Below are 16,000 nucleotides of genomic sequence, written 5' to 3' on the forward strand. Positions count from 1 at the left end.
AGGGGCAGGAGACACGGCTCAGCCCCCGCTCTGTCAACCACCCAACCCAGCCRCAGCTCCACCCAGAGCCCTGTTTCTCCAAGATAGCTAAATTACCCTGTTCGGAGGCTCCTTCAAAAAAATATATAGCTTGTGCATATCCTGCCCAAACAGGCCCTAATTTTGATGGTGAGTTCTGGGCAGACTGAAGAATAAAACTTCAGTTTGGGAGTTCTGAATTAAGTTTTTGGTTTTGTTTTTTAATCCTCCCTCTAGCATAAATTTTTGGTGTTCCCACCTTAGCTTTGGGCTCCTCAGGTCTGGCTTAGGAACCTTGCAAATTTAGTTGAATTCTGCCTTTAAAATTTAACTGCTGAGAACGTGTGCAGAAGGCTCAGATGTTGCTTTTCCTCGCTTTGTTTGCTTTGTGGCATCTGGCYGGCGGAGGAGCGAGCCCTGGAGCCGGCGGGCGCCCCGGGCACTGGCCCCAGCCGGGCTGTTTGTTTTGCACTGAGCCAGGGAGAAGAAAAGTAGCATTTTTCTCCCGTTTCTGATTTCTCTGCTCCCGCTGCCTTTTGCTCTTGGCTGAGGAGCGACAGAGGCGCGAGAAGGGGTGCGAGCAGGGCTGGCTTATCACCGCCCGCCCCGGGCAGCTGGAAGAGCTGCAGCAGGCGGCCGAGGCGGCATTGCTTTCTCCTGGGCTGGTTAATATTTTTGCGGCAGGGCAGCGAGGCGCGGGAGAGCCGGCCAGCCGGCGCRGAGGAGGCCGTCGGGGGAGGCAGGGGCCCCGCTGCCGCCTGAGTGCCCGGGGCCGCTCTGCAGGCCGGTGAGAAACTTCCTTGGGGCTGTCGCGGGATTTCTGCGGCGGGATTTCCGGGCGGGTTTTTGCAGGATCCTTCAGCGTGGYGGTGGGGGCGGGGAGCGGAGCGCGGGTGCGTTTCGGGCGGCRGGGTGCTGCGGGATCCCGCCGGCTCCGTGCCAGCTCCGGGGAAATTCCCGCTCCTTGAGAAGGAGGGGGGAGGATCTGGCGGGGCCGTGGCTGCCGCGAGACCCCGCAGGGTCTGTCCCCGTCCCCCTCCAGCAGCCATTTGCACTCCCGTGGGGGGAGGGGGGGCAAATCTCGCGCCTTTAAGCGGCCATCGTGGTCCCCAGCGCACAAAAACCGGGGGCGGCAGTGACCCGCGCCTTTCTGAGCTCGCCGCCCCCCGAGCTTCGTCAGCGGAGCCCCTCGGGGTGTCTTGGGGCTGTGCAGGGCTGCACCCGAGGCCCTGCTGGCACCCGCCGGGGGGGTGGGGGGTGAGGAGTGGGGCACCGAGGGACGCAGCCTTCCCCCCTCCGCAGCCCTGCCACCGGGGACGGGAGAGCTCCCGCCCCGAGGGCCGGGATGGCGGCGGTGGCCAAGATGGCATCAGTGGCGCCGCGCGGGACGAGGGCCGGGATGGCGGCGGTGGCGGTGTCCAAGATGGCGTCAGTGGCGCTACGTGGGACGAGGGCCAGGATGGCGGCGGTGGCGGTGTCCAAGATGGCGTCAGTGGCGCCGCGCGGGACGAGGGCCGGAATGGCGGCGGTGGCGGTGTCCAAGATGGCGTCAGTGGCGCCGCGCGGGACGAGGGCCAGGATGGCGGCGGTGGCGGTGTCCAAGACACCGTCAGTGGCGCTACGTGGGACGAGGGCCGGGATGGCGGCGGTGGCCAAGATGGCGTCAGTGGCGCTGCGTGGGACGAGGGCCGGGATGGCGGCGGTGGCGGTGTCCAAGACGCCGTCAGTGGCACCGCGCAGGACAAGGGCCGGGATGGCGGCGGTGGTGGCGGTGTCCAAGACGCCGTCAGTGGCGCTACGTGGGACGAGGGCCGGGATGGCGGTGGTGGCCAAGATGGCGGTGGCAGCACTGGCGGGGCGAGGACCAGGATGGCGGCGACAGCCGGGGTGGGTGCCGCCAGGCCCGTGCCTCGCTGCAGCGCGGCGTTTTCGGTCGTTGCAGGTGGCCATGGCCTCCCTGACGCGCGCCCTGCAGCGCGCCGCTCCCTGGAGAGCCCCCCGTCCCCTCGGCGGTGCCGGCCCCACGGCRGAGAAGAGCGTGCCGTACCGCCAGACGCTGAAGGACGAGAGCGACGGCGGCGGCCCCGGGCGTCCGCTGCCGCCGGCGGCCGAGGTGGTGGTGGTGGGGGGCGGCAGCCTGGGCTGCCAGACCGCCTACCACCTGGCCAAGATGGGGGTGCGCGGCGTGGCGCTGCTGGAGCGGCACCGCCTCACCGCCGGCACCACCTGGCACACGGCCGGTGAGCGCCGCCGCCCCGCGGGGCTCCCCTTCCCTCCCCTTCCTTTTAGAAAGCATCCCTCCCCCCTCCGTTTTTTTAAAAGCCTTACGTATCCAGAGAAATCCCAACGGCGCTTGCCGATTTATTTATCACGGAGCCGGAGCGGTTTCCATCGGCGGGGAGGGGGAACTGGGCATTACTTCAATACGATGCTCTGTGTTTTTTGGAGAGCGTGTTCCTACTCCATAGATCGCTTCCCCCCACTCCCTTTTCCCGTTCTGATAAGACACCAGGGCGGGGGAGGGAGATGGATGATCCATGGGGGGCCGGCGGGGCCGGCGGCGGCGGGCATGCGGAGCGCGGTCCTTTCTCCCCGCAGGGCTGCTGTGGCAGCTGCGGCCCAGCGACGTGGAAGTGGAGCTACTGGCCCACACGCGCCACGTGGTGAGCCRGGAGCTGCCGGAGGAGACGGGGCTGCACGCCGGCTGGATCCAGAACGGCGGCCTCTTCATCGCCTCCAGCAAGCAGAGGCTGGACGAGTACAAGAGGCTCATGTCGGTAGGGATGAGCCCTCGGTCACAGGTCCCCCCCCCCTTGCCCGTCTCTCCTAGTCTTGTTCACCTTCTTCCTCTGGAAGCAAGGCTGGTATTCCCAATGCAGACGAGCCTTGGGTGTTTAAATGGCCCGTCCCTGCCCACCTTCCCAGCTGGGAAATGGTCAGCTGTGCAATTCGAGGACAATCTCAGTGGCTACCCAAGGCCAGGCCATAAGGGTGCCATGCCTCCTCATCGAGGAGCAAGGTGAGGTCAGGGAGCAGGAATCACTGGCTGGATGGGCTTGCCTGGGAGCTGAGATTGGTACACATGGAGAAGCCATCTGAGAGCTGCCTCTATGGATGAGCTACGTGGTTTGACCTTACGTGCCCTCTGCTAACGGGTCCCTCACRCTGCAGAGGTCTGTGGAGGTGGTGGAAATGCAGAGCTGTGGTCAGTGATGTGGAAGAGCCAGGCAGGGATTCAGGTTTTGCTGCCAACAGTTTCTCTGCCACGCATGAGCTATGTAAAGCCGGTCCAGTGCCCTGCCCTGCCTGGCTGACTCTGCCATTTGATTTCAAAGGGCTGCAGTACATACAGGGTCTAGGGCAGCAGCTTCTTCAGTTCAGTCCCTGAGTTCCTGTGCTGTCAATGATATTGTTTGTTTGGAAATATCAGCATCCCTGTTAATGCTTGCTGACCTCTTGGTGCAGATGATAGTGGATGGACATGGTATCCTCACTCTAACCCTCTGTGCCCTCTTCCTAGGCCTTGATAGAAGAGTTCCTGGATTTAATGTATCTCACTTGAGCTTTGCTAAATGAAACCAAATCATAGATTTCTTCCAACTGCACAGGCAGTTGATATGGGAATGATGGGACAGTGAGCCTTTAAAAACTCTGCAGAGACCTTCTTGTGATGTTCACCATGCTCTATTTTGGGGCTTGCCTTGGAGCAGCTCAGAGCCGCAGGGCATCTGTGGCCAGGCATGGAAGTTCATGCAAGGTTATCTGGGAGCTAAGCATGTGGCTTTCTTCTTCATCATCTACCAGCATGTGATGATCCAAAGCTTCTGTTGCCCCCTGAATTCCTCGTTCTTTCATCTGCTTTACAGCTTGGGAAAGTCTACGGTGTGGAGTCTTATGTCTTGTCCCCCTCGGAGACCAAGGACCTGTACCCACTGATGAATGTGGATGACCTGTATGGCACATTGTATGTCCCTAAGGATGGCACCATGGATCCCGCTGGCACCTGCTCAACTCTTGCCAGAGCAGCAACTGCCAGAGGCGCTGCGGTAATTACTAATTAATGCCTAGTGAGTCTGGGAGGAGATATCATCCCCTGCCTTCCTCTATTCCCAGCTCCTCCTTTCACACTGGAGCAGAGCTACTCTTGCAACATTTCCATGTTGGTTTGTTTGCCTGAGAAGGGGGTTGTCCTCTCTGGCTTTGATGGTTCTTGTGGGCACAAATGCAATGCTAGCAAGATGTTGGCGTTGTTTGAGCTGGAACTGTGAGGTCTAGGAAGATTATACAGAAGAAAAAAAGGCCTTTGGGAGCAAGATGAGGCAGAGCTCAAGGCAGGKCCTCAGGAGAGCAGAGGTTTTAGGGTAAAGTAGCACAGTCCACTCTTCAAGGCAGGGACTTTCAGCCCATCTTGCTTAGTTCACATGCAAGGCATGTAAATAATAAATATCCTCTGCAATTACAGGTGCTCAGAGTAACTGGTAGCAGCCATTTAAGCCCAGGATTAGTGAAAATCTTGTTATCGAGCAATAGCGGTGATAACTGTTTGCAAGCAAAGGAAGGTGGCCAGTGTCAGACCTCTGCTTAGATTCACCTTTCCCATCATGGAGAGATTTTGGAACCAGATGTCAGGAGAGCTGGATTATCCCACTAAAGTTTCAACCCTGCCAATGCTTGTGTTTCTCATTCTCTGTCACTAGATTATAGAGAATTGCCCAGTGACGGGTATCCAGGTCAAAGTCGACGATCTGGGTGTGAAGAGGGTGTCTGCAGTAGAGACGCCCTATGGGATTATACAGACTCCCTGTGTGGTGAATTGTGCAGGTATGGGGCAAAAAGCAGTGTGGGTGTTGGACCTGTCTTGCTGGGGTAGCAGCCTGTTCACTACAGTCTGGCTGCAAGGAAGGATGTGGCTTCGCATTGCGAGAGCCAGAGGGTCTTATTCAATCCCTCTTTCCACATTCCTGCCTGTAGCCCCCCAAACAGCCTTAGGTCTCCTGCCACTCTCATGCATGCTGCAGCTGCTCATTGTAGGGTGGGTTGTCTCTCTGATAGGTGTGTGGGCCCGAGCCCTGGGCCAGATGGCCGGCGTTCATGTGCCGCTGGTGGCGATGCATCACGCCTATGTGGTGACGGAGCGCATCGAGGGCATTCAGGTCAGTCCTGCGCTGTGCTGCATGTGTGATGGCTTTGCTGGCAGACCTGGGAGTGTGGGGTTGGAGCTTCCCTGGTTCCTTTGCRTGTGTGAGCACGAATCAGAGCAGTCTTGAAAGCCAGCTTACCCAAAGGGCAGGGCAGGTTATGTTGTCGGATTACCCAAAGAAGATTCACACCAAAAGCCAGCTGGGTATTTAGCGTCCTTGTCACAGCATGGAGCAAGATGGTGAGTTTGCCTGTCCTCAGACTCTTGTCTGCACAGGCCATAACCACACCTGAARTGGAAAGGGATGTGTTGTGTCCTTYYTGCATCATTACTGGCTGYAGGATTTCCTGTCCTGACGCTGCTGGGCTTGTGCCTGAGCTCCTGGCTAGATACTCCTATGGCAACATGAGTGCAGTGACAAAAAGTAGACTTTTCCAGAGACACCCCACAAACCCACCATGSGGTTCACCACAGCTGGAAGGCAGCGCTGGCTCTCCTGTCCCCCAGTCATGGGTAGAAGGAGACAGGATGGAGCACCTGGGTACTGCAGACCGTAGAATCTCCCCACCCTCCTGCCTTCAGGTCAAACTGGTGCCACYGGGCCAAGCTCTGCAGGCACATATCGAGCAAGGCACTCCATGCCAAGTGCAATTTTCTGCATGGAAGGCTGAATTAGAGTTGTGCATTGATGTACAGTTCAGTTATTCAGCAGCAATAGCAGCACCACTGCTATGGATGCTTACCTAGGGCTCCTTGGTGCAGATCTCCAAGCACTTTCCAGGCCCCTGTTTTACAGGGGAGAAACAAGAGCCCAGGGCTAGCCAGGACAGAGCTCAGGTCTGTGAGGCTCGAGTTGGTGTTACAGCTGCCTGGCTACACAGCTTCTCTTTGTACCAAACGTTCATGAGTACCTGACTATTTTAATAGAGTCATATGTAATATTTAACAAGGTTTTAATTAGCAAGATAATTTTTAAATCTTTTTTCCCTCTGTAGGATTATTTTAGGGTCTCTGATGTGTTTTGTGTTTGATAACAGCATTCATAAAGATGCCAAACACTTTCTGAACAAGTCCCAGTCCCCAACAGGAAGAGGTACAGCTCCAAGCATTTCTAAATCATCCCAAGAAATCTGTTCCTGCCTTCTGGCTACAGAGATTTGTTTGTGAATCAAAGCAGACTTCATTCGCACAGGCTCTATGGGCTTTAAGGGTATCKTGCTGGTTCTCTCCTATTCCACTGTATTGGCATTTTCAGTCCTAGATACCTCATTTAAAAAATATAATATTGGTGTCAATAATTGAAGTTATAGTCTAGTAACTGCACTATACTATGCATAGGCAGTGCAAAAGCACTGTCTTTCACAGAAGAGGCTGCAGTTTGCACACCCCAGTGCCTCTTGTTTAATCCATGTAAGTTTGTCAATGTGAAATACAGTCAGCCCTACAACAATACTGTTCATGTTACCTAAATGTTTGTCAATCCTTTACTGAAGAGAACGAATCCCTCATTCTTTGCACACTGCTGCCTGTGGTGTTGTATCTTCCAGTGTAGGTGGGCAGAGAGGAATGATTCTTTCTTTAGTTTGGGTCAAAACATGGCAGGGGCTCGCTCTCACCAGAGCAGCTTCGGTGCCTTGCTTGTGGTAGAGGAACACCCAGAAAGGCACGGCGGTATTGCCCTGGCATCTGTACGCCCATTCCCACTAACCTAGTGCTCACCCAGGCGTTTCTGGAATTGACTAGCTGTTAACCAGGCAGGGCTTGTATGAGATTTGGCTTCTGACTTATGTACTTGAACTCAGGCCTTGTGAATACCTCTCACTTTCCTTAACCCAGGATAGACACGGGGTCCCAGCAGCTCCCAGGCATGTGCTACAGTGTGTGCTTGGGTCTCTGCAGTGCCCAGGTCATTTCAGCACCTCCTACTCCACCTCAGGCCCAGGGCTGGTGCATGTAGCTGATGTACTGGGAGTGGGCTCAGCCTGGTGCAATCGTTGTGGCCTCTCCTTTCCCCACAAGCTGCATAAACACTTTGCTGCTCGTGGTTTGATTGGGCTTGCTGGAGCTGAACTGGGCATCCCTCTTTGTGAATGGCATGGGCACCAAGAGAGGATTTGGGGGCTGCAGGAGCCTCAGAAGAGCCACTACTGATGCCACGGATGTGCTGGGAGCACAAACAGCAAGGAAAATATGCAGGTATTTGAGCACCAACTTGTCCAGCTGGGCCTTGCCAATGAGAAGACGACAACCCCACTGGCACGGATGGGGAACAGGAGCTCCCCATCAGCTTTCAGCCCCTCCTGTCCCATCTTGCCCCTCCTGCCCTGTCTCACCGTTCTGCTTTCTTTCCCTATTTTTAGAACATGCCAAACGTTCGAGATCACGATGCCTCAGTGTATCTCCGTCTCCAAGGCGATGCCCTTTCTGTGGGTGGATATGAGTCAAATCCAATATTCTGGGAGGAGGTGAGCGATGCTGAGCAGTTTTTTTCAGAGGAAATGAAGCATGTTACCAGGAAACCCACTTTGATGGAGTGGGCGCTGAAGTGAGCTCCTCATCTCCTAGCTCATGTGCCAGAAAGGCAGAACAGCACCTGATAATAACCAGCCTTCATGAGGCCCAGGAGGTGGTAGGTGGTGGGGGAAGCACAAGACCATGTTCCACTTGAGTCTATCCAAGATGCAGATATGGGATGGATGCACTACTAGCAAAAATGAGATAAGAAGGCTGGCCTGGCCCCTGAGAGGACTTAGGAGGTTATTAGGCAATTCCTTGCCCTGCTGCAAGCGCTTCTTCAAGTCAGCAAGGAGATGCCTTAGTTTGTGCTCTTTCCCCAGCTTTTTCTTCGAGTTTAGTGCTACATCCCTTCTGGAGGGGTGGCTCAATCTGCCCATAAGTGGTTTCCAAAGATGTACTGTAGATCCGTGGTTTCTCTTGCCATCTGAGGGAGAAGGTCCTCCACTTTCCCAGAAAATACAGGAGGGGTTCAAGATATCCAAGCCCACAGTCTCTTGTCTGCAGAAGACAGGAGGCTGTGCTTACATTCTGCCCTTGGAAGGTGAAGTGCTGGTGAAAGAGCCTTTGCTCTGGAGAACCAGCCCTCACTGCAGTGCTCTTTGGTGGGGTTCTAATTGGCTTCACACCTCAGTGCTTGTCTAGGCAGCTCATAAAGACCCAAAGAAATCAGAGTCTCAAAACCGGCCTCTGTTTTCCATGGGCTTATAGACTGTTAAAGCTGAGAATTTTTGACACCATAAGCCGAACTCACCATTTGTGTTCTGATTCCTGTTTCTCATCTTCAGGTATCTGAAAAATTTGCTTTTGGCCTCTTTGATCTGGACTGGGATGTTTTCATGCAACACATTGAAGGTGCTGTCAACAGAGTTCCAGTGCTGGAGAAAACAGGAATTAAGTCCACTGTCTGTGGGCCAGGTAATGTTTCAGTAGTGGTGTCATGGCAGCTGTATTTCTTGGCAGCCTTTTTTTGGAGGCATGCTGACCCCTTCCCTCCACTTTCAGACTTTAATTCTTGGCAGGTATGGTATTAGGATGGAGGATCAGACTCTGACCAAAAAGGAGAGAGGGTGTTAGTATGGGCTAGGTCTGAGATTTAGGAGTTGAAAAYGGCTTTCCAGATCACTGTGTGCCATGACCACCCTGTGTATTAGTCCAACCCTTCCTTCCTGCATTAGCTCTTACCCATATGGCCCCATTTATTCCTTGCTGTGTGGCCGTGGGATGCTAGGGTTGGGTGGAAATGATTAGTTTGATGTGCTCAAAGACAGGAGAGAATTTGGCATGTTCTGTGAACCGCTCTGCTTCAAGCAGCTTGTGGGAATGTTAATTAGAGCCAATATTGACTTGACTGACCTGCCTTGGCACTGACAAGCCTGGCAGAGCTGGTGCTCTCTCCTGGCACWGTGGCTGTTTTGATTCTTGCACATGTCTGCTTTGGAAAGATTGCAGATCTGGTGGCAGTGATTGGTGAGTTTGTCATTCTTGGGGGCGGAAGGGAAGCAGGGGTGGGCAAATTGGCTCCTCTGAACYTCAGAATTTATACAGTGTGTTATTTTCCTGTTGTGCATCATCTTTCTCTGAAGCAGCTGCTCATGTCCCAGATAGCCCTTGGTGTTAGAGAGCTTGCAGATCTCATCCTGTTCAACGATGAGATCTTACTGCCCTGTATTCCTACTGCAAGAGTGCTTGAATGTGAGCACTGGCTCCAGGCGCAAGAGGTGCAGTGTCTCCAAAGCCTGMTGAGGTCAGGCAGGCAGAAAAGCAGGGGCTGGGGAGCTTCGGGGCAATGTACTGTCCTCCAGTGGGCTGTGTCCACAGAAAACTTCATAATTCATGGGAGACAGAAACTTACTGAACACAGAGAAATGCTTTGATTTAGCTGCAATAGTGCTGTCTTCCTAGAGGTGGCATCCTAGGCTAACCGTAGGTAGAGAAGTAGTTGGGGAGAGTATTACCCATTAGTACCTTTTTTGGTCCAGATTGGGGGGGGGGATGGATTTAACAGAGATTCACAGTAAAATGAAAACATTTGCAGCTGATGATGTTGCCRCTAGTTTGGAGAATTAAGGGGTAGATGTTCTCAATCAGTGGCCTGTGTTTTTGCAAGTGTTATTTTTTTACTATTATTTTTACAGTGGGTTTCCATGCTCCTGGGCAGATTAGATTTACCAAGATGTATATCAAAAGGTGTCCGGTGTGAAGTTAAAGGCAATACATTTCTTTAGGGAAGTCCAAGCAGTAGCTCRGCTATCCCAGTTCAGATGATGCTATCATTACGGGGAACTTCGCATGGGATCTGCCAGCAGTTGAACCCAAGCCCTGCACAAAATCACAAGCCCCTTGGCTTGCCCCTGCAATCCACCATATATTAAAAAAAAAAAAAATCACCTCTCATTTTGCTGAAGCACTTAAAAGAAAACCCTCTAGCCCCTCAGGGAAGGAGCAGTGCTGTTGTACAAAAGAAAAGTAGGGCACATGTCTTGCCCCAAAGCAGATGAAACACGCTGAGTACAAGGTAGAGGTCTTGGCTCTGGGTGGTGCAGGTTTGGTTCAATTGCAGTGTAAGTACAACTGGTGGTCTCCAGTGGGAGGCTGACTTCTTATAAATATAGGCCTAATATTTGTAATACAATAATGTAATGTCTAAAGCAATGGGAATCTTTTTGTCCTACTTCTTGATTTGAACTAGCATCTGCTCTGCTTGCAACAGCTGAGTCGCGCTAGATTAAAACAAATAGCAAATGCTTGTCATTTCCTCTGCATGGTAAATATTTCAGCAACAGAACAGCTAACCCCTTTTAGAAAGATGTCCTTTGGAGGGGGAGTTGCTTGTGGGTACCCGAAAGGGCCGCCAGTGTGCCCAGCAGTGCCACGACCCTCAAGCTCCCGGCACTGGGGACTGCAGCAGATGTCRCTGCGGTAGTTTAAGGCGTTCCTACCCCAGCTGCTTTTTCCATTTCTGAYGGTTTTGAGGTGAATTCAACCCAGAGCTGGCCTAAATGTTCATCTCGTTCCTCTGAGCTCTGGAATGAGTAGCCAAATCATGGGCCACTATGAGATGCGAGCAAGGGTTTCAAAGGCACCCAGTGTAGCTATAGGAAAGAGTCTGCAAATACAGGGAGAGATGGGACTCTTTTTCTAAATTCACTTTCTGAAGAGCCTTGCTGTACCTTCAGGCTGATAAATTATTCAATATTTATTATTATGGTAGTGGAACTGAGGTGTTGGAGTGACGGACTCCACTGAATGGGGTGTTGGACAACCATCAGAGGTGCAATTCTTGCCCAAAACATTAATTAGCTCCTGTTGACTCTTCTTTTGCCTTCTCCTGAGGACCGAGATCTTGGGAAGCAAACTGGCCATTGCCAGGGAGTGGTAGAAGCAGACCTAGCCCTGTCTCTCCTCTTTCCTTCGTGTGGCTGGACAAATCAAATCGCTTTAAAACTGGGAGAAGGATTACACCCCTCCCATCAGGCTGTTTTGTGGTGTTCTCTGACAAGCCATGCAAAGGCAGAATGGCAAAGCAGCTGGTTTTTGCCACCTGCAGCTGCTGTCGCCCATCCCTGCCCCACCACGGCAGTGCTATATATATGTATGCGCTTGTATGCAGGTATGTGTGYGTATACTCATACCAGCTTCTGAAGCAATGTCTAGATGCATAAACTTGCTTGAGGAGYTTGTGTGAGAGCTGGGTGCTGTGCTGGGTGTCACAGCACCTGGCAGTTTCCCTTTGGTCCCCACTGCCTGGGCCCTGCTGAAGAAGTGGCAGATGGAGGGTGCTCAAAGCTACTCTGAGTCTTGCTTCATCCACCTCTTTGGGAGGAGGAGCAGGATGAGACCAACATTGGAAGTTGCAGAAAACCCACTCCTACCATGGGTACCTATATCGTGGTATATTCCCGAAAAGCCTGGCCTGGCCTTGCTGATGAATCCTCCTGTCTCTGTCTTCCAGAGTCATTCACGGCCGACCACAAACCACTCATGGGCGAAGCCCCAGAAGTCCGAGGCTTCTTCCTTGGCTGCGGCTTCAACAGTGCTGGTAAGAGGAGAGCTGAGGAAATCACATCTCATGCATCTTAAGCTTTGTGAGCATTTAAATCTCTGTCTACAGACCCTGAGCAACTAAATGGGGAATTTAGCCTCTTTGCCTCATTTTAGTCCTTGTCTCTTTCCCCAGGAATGATGCTTGGAGGTGGCTGCGGGAGGGAACTGGCTCACTGGATCATCCATGGGCGTCCAGAAAAAGACATGTATGGCTATGACATCAGGCAAGTCCCCCCTGGCTCTGCGACACTGCTTCAGGGCACGTCCTCCTTTGCTGAAATGGCTCTGGTCTGTCTTTGGGGAACAGTTTTGAGGTAGGGCTGGTGCTGGAGCCTGAGACTGGACTTGCCTGTCACTAGAAGTAGGTGATGGGGACAGAGGACAGCCATTCCCCTGCAAGCACGGGGCAGTCCCTGCACAGCAGCCTGCAACTCTTCGAGAAGCTGGAATCAATTATGCTTAACGGCTTTAATGAATTTACATGTTGGGTTTATCTCATTTGCCTCATTCCATTTCTACACAAACAACTTCCATTAGACACGAGGAGATTGTAATGATGAGAAAGGACAGGGTAATTACGTTTGGGTTTTGTTGTTGTTCAATTAGTGCCATGCCTAATCCTCTAAGTTAATAATTGGAGGTGATGATTTCAACTGGAGAAAAATTAGCTTTCCCCTACTCTCTCTGCAGCATGACATGGGCCCAGAGATTTTCAGTGTGCAAATGTTGGCTCGTGAGTTGCTCTTTACTTTTCCAATTATATTTGACTAGGTTTGGGCTTTCTTGTGGGGCTCATAACAATGGCAAAAAACTTGTCAGAGACAAAGCTTTTAAAGTCACGTTGCTTTAGAAGAAAAGCTGTTAGAGAACCACTGAATCAGCCTGGGACCCTGTGAAGGAGAGAGGAAATCGGTGCTGTTGCCTGTAGAGGTCAGCAGAAAGATGCCTCCAGTAGCCTTCCTCCAGCTGGCATTGCAGCCAGAGCCCTCAGAGACCCACTGCTCGGATAAAAGAAATCACTGTGCTGGGCAGGCACACTGCTGCAATGTCAGGAGCTGGGGTTGGCACAACCCGAAACCRTCGTGAGACTAGTCTGGGCTTTGAAACCTCACTTCCACTCAGGAATCTGCAGAGGAGCTCTCCAGCCCCTGCAGAGGCACCTGGATTACCCGAGTGTCTCCAATACTCCATCTCTGAGCTGCAGTGACATTTCCACAGTTGTTGCGAGTCCTCCCTCTTCAAAGCATTCTGCAGTGTTGAATCTGAGCAGGTAGCCTGCGAGGCTGGCATTTCCCTCGCTGCTGTCTAGCAGATGGAGAAGCTGTGGCCCTGAGGAGAGCTTGGTAACTTGACAAAGGTCACAAGAGGGAGTCTGTGTCAGAGCCAGAGCTGTCACRTCTCTGTTTTGCCTCTCCTCATTTTCCCCATGATCCTTTTGTCATGGGTTGCAGATATCAGCCTAGAACTCATCGTAAGCTTCCCAAATAGACCATGTCACTGTACCTCCTTCTACAGTTTTAATTTCAGTTTCCAAGTGGGGCTGGATGCCAGAAGGTCATGCCTCTTGCGGTCCTGCCCATCAGGAGTAGCTGTGGGGMTGTACCTGCTCTTGCCAGCCCCCGCCAGCCTGCTGCTAAACTGCCCGGGAGGCACCCCCATGCGGACTCTGCACCACTCCCCAGCCATCCTTTTGCCAGCCATCTTTTGCTTTGCCTTGAGCACTTGCTGATTTTGCTTTACATTAATGTACTGGGCTGCAAATGGGGCAGCTGAGGAGTGGCTTTGTGCCCACTGACATCCTSTCCTTGAGCTGGGGTGTTCTGGTCAGAACTGCTGCCAACATGATGTCTTAGGGCCCTAGACCCTAGTGCAGCTCCCATGTCTGCTGCCTTGCTCAGAGTGCTCTGCCCGTTTGAGTTTTTGTTCTTCCTGGAGTTCTTCAACTGATGCCATTGCTCATCGTGGTTTCTTTTCTTTCTTTTCTTTTCTTTTCTTTTCTTTTCTTTTCTTTTCTTTTCTTTTCTTTTCTTTTCTTTTCTTTTCTTTTCTTTTCTTTTCTTTTCTTTTCTTTTCTTTTCTTTTCTTTTCTTTTCTTTTCTTTTCTTTTCTTTTCTTTTCTTTTCTTTTCTTTTGGATGATGATGATTACTGAGCTCCTCTTTAAATAATTCCCTTTTCTACATATTTAAATATTTATCCATCTAAAACGCTTGCTGTAAATGTTTCCTCTGGCAGCTGTTGCTCTTCTCACTGCTGTCAAAAGTGTGGCATGCTAGGAGATGGGCTGCAGCTGAGGAGGTGAGCGGGGCTGTGCCATGCCGTGCCGGGTGTGCCAGACTGGCAGCAGGGTGGCTGCACCGTGTCGAGCCCAGAGCGATACGGAGCCCCACAGAGCTGAGTCCCGCAGAGCTGGCTCATGGGATGCCCACAGCTGCTTTTCAGGCAGCGTTGTTTGCATTTTGGAGCTCTCAGGACTTGGGTCATGCCAGGCCTGGAAGGATTTGATGGTGTAACATGACCCATGGATCTGTCCTAGCAAAACTAGAAAAGGCAGCACACGAGCACCTCCGATCCCTGCTCTGTTCTGCCCCTTTGGACATCTCCTGGGAAGCACCAATGCAGTGTACATAGCGGTGGAGCAAATCCCAACAGAGTTGGGAGGAGAAAACCCCTCTTGGCTGCCCCTATAAAACAGGSAGTGGGAATAAGGAGAAGCAGAGCTCGGCTTCCTGCACAGCCTGCCCCAGTGCTGCCATCCACCACTTCCCAAGTGCCCTGCATCTCCTCGGCATGCAGAAAGCAGGGAAGACCATTGAAAATATTGTTTTAAAAGGCCCTATAAATTACACTGCCTGGCCTTCCCCCCGATGTCTGGATCCCTTTCTGCAGACCTGGGGGCTCTTGGCTGGATGGGAGCCTGCCGCAATGCTGAAAGCCGCATTCCCCTGCTCRCCAGAGGCAGCGAGTGGGAGAGGTGCCACCAGCGTGTACGAGAGGTTATTGTCTGTGAGTTATGGGTCTCTGGTAATAATAATAGGAGCATGTGCTGAACTGGCACATTCCTTCAAGGAGCTTTCTGTTTGAAAGATGAAAATATGTCAAACAAATTTAAAATGCTTTGTTTTTTATTTATATTGCAGTCTAGGGAGAATTGGATGAAAAATGTGAGGAATGTTCACGGCTCTTTCCTTTCTGAGGGCTGCCTTTAAAGCAAGGTTGTGCAAAAGGAGTGCTCTGAGACCATTCCGATGCTGAAGCAGAGCAGAATGAACCCAAATTCTCTTTTTTCCCCCCACCCACAGTATTCTGCTCTCAGTTWCGCTGGGGTAAATTCGCATAAATCAGGGCAGTGGCACAGTCTGGGCAGCACAAAAAGCCCCTGCTTGGGAGGGCAGAGCTACCGGCATGCGCGGGGCTATGGGTTGATGGGTCCATGCCTTTCTCCCTGCCTTCCAGGCGCTTTCCCCACTCTCTCACAGACAACAACCGCTGGCTGCGTGAGCGAAGCCACGAGTCCTATGCCAAGAACTACTCTGTGGTCTTCCCCTACGACGAGCCCCTGGCAGGACGCAACATGAGGAAAGACCCTCTGCATGAGGTGAGTGGCTCCCCAAGCAATGTGCTAGCTCCAAAGCCCTGTCCGCCCATGCTAGGAGGGATCCCYGCAGTGGATAAGCATTTTCAAGATACAGCACTTAAACACAAAGCTGGATTTTCCGCAGTTTTGCAGGCAGGCAGCATTGCAGCTGCTGCTGCTCAGAATCACCTAAAACACCCTGCTGTTGCCGGTGACTCAGGAGTGATCTGAGGGCTGGCTCCAGGTCTCAACCGACTGCTGCAAAGCAAAGAAACTCCATTTACCTTCCTCACTGCAAAGAAGGAACCAAGTTTCCGGAGCCCGTTGCAGCTCATTGTTAATTCAGACCATGCCATTTCTCTTCCGATGGAGAACAGAGACTTAAGCAGTAAAACAGACATTCCTCCCTGCTGTCCCCCATTGTTTGCTTGACAGCTCAGTTGTTTTCTGTCACCGAGGATGCAATTTATTTTTTAACAGAACGTCTAATAAGCGATGCCCATTTGACTGACAGCCTGGTATTTATACATGAAGCTCCAGAACATGTGCTATGTTTTATAAATAGACATTGAATCATTTCTAAAATATTCAACAAAATCTATTATTTTCTGAACAGAGGCACCAAACAAAAATATCTTAATGGATCCCTAATTAATTGCATGCAGAGATATTTGCTTGAGAACACAGAGGAGGAATGAAAAGGTT

General features: G+C 52.1%; 1 protein-coding gene across 2 annotated transcripts in view; it reads left to right on the forward strand.

The window, feature by feature from the left end:
• Positions 1-637: 637 nt before the first annotated feature.
• SARDH (sarcosine dehydrogenase) overlaps positions 638-16,000 on the forward strand; it is a 38,729-nt gene continuing 23,366 nt past the window's right edge. Inside the window, exons 1-11 of one of the 2 annotated variants that reach the window (XM_085325423.1) lie at positions 638-805; positions 1,961-2,258; positions 2,617-2,795; positions 3,885-4,064; positions 4,716-4,839; positions 5,071-5,171; positions 7,519-7,623; positions 8,461-8,590; positions 11,628-11,714; positions 11,853-11,943; positions 15,175-15,316. In XM_085325423.1, coding sequence (XP_085181549.1) covers positions 1,967-2,258; positions 2,617-2,795; positions 3,885-4,064; positions 4,716-4,839; positions 5,071-5,171; positions 7,519-7,623; positions 8,461-8,590; positions 11,628-11,714; positions 11,853-11,943; positions 15,175-15,316 — 1,431 coding nt within the window. In that variant the 5' untranslated portion in view covers positions 638-805; positions 1,961-1,966. Of the gene's footprint in view, positions 806-893; positions 912-1,960; positions 2,259-2,616; positions 2,796-3,884; positions 4,065-4,715; positions 4,840-5,070; positions 5,172-7,518; positions 7,624-8,460; positions 8,591-11,627; positions 11,715-11,852; positions 11,944-15,174; positions 15,317-16,000 lie in introns of those variants that run through there. The other variant, XM_085325424.1, reaches the window with a different exon arrangement.

This window comes from Rhea americana, unplaced genomic scaffold (genome assembly GCF_003343005.1).
Source record: "Rhea americana isolate MKP2758 unplaced genomic scaffold, rheAme1 scaffold_97, whole genome shotgun sequence".
Taxonomy (NCBI): Eukaryota; Metazoa; Chordata; class Aves; order Rheiformes; family Rheidae; genus Rhea; species Rhea americana.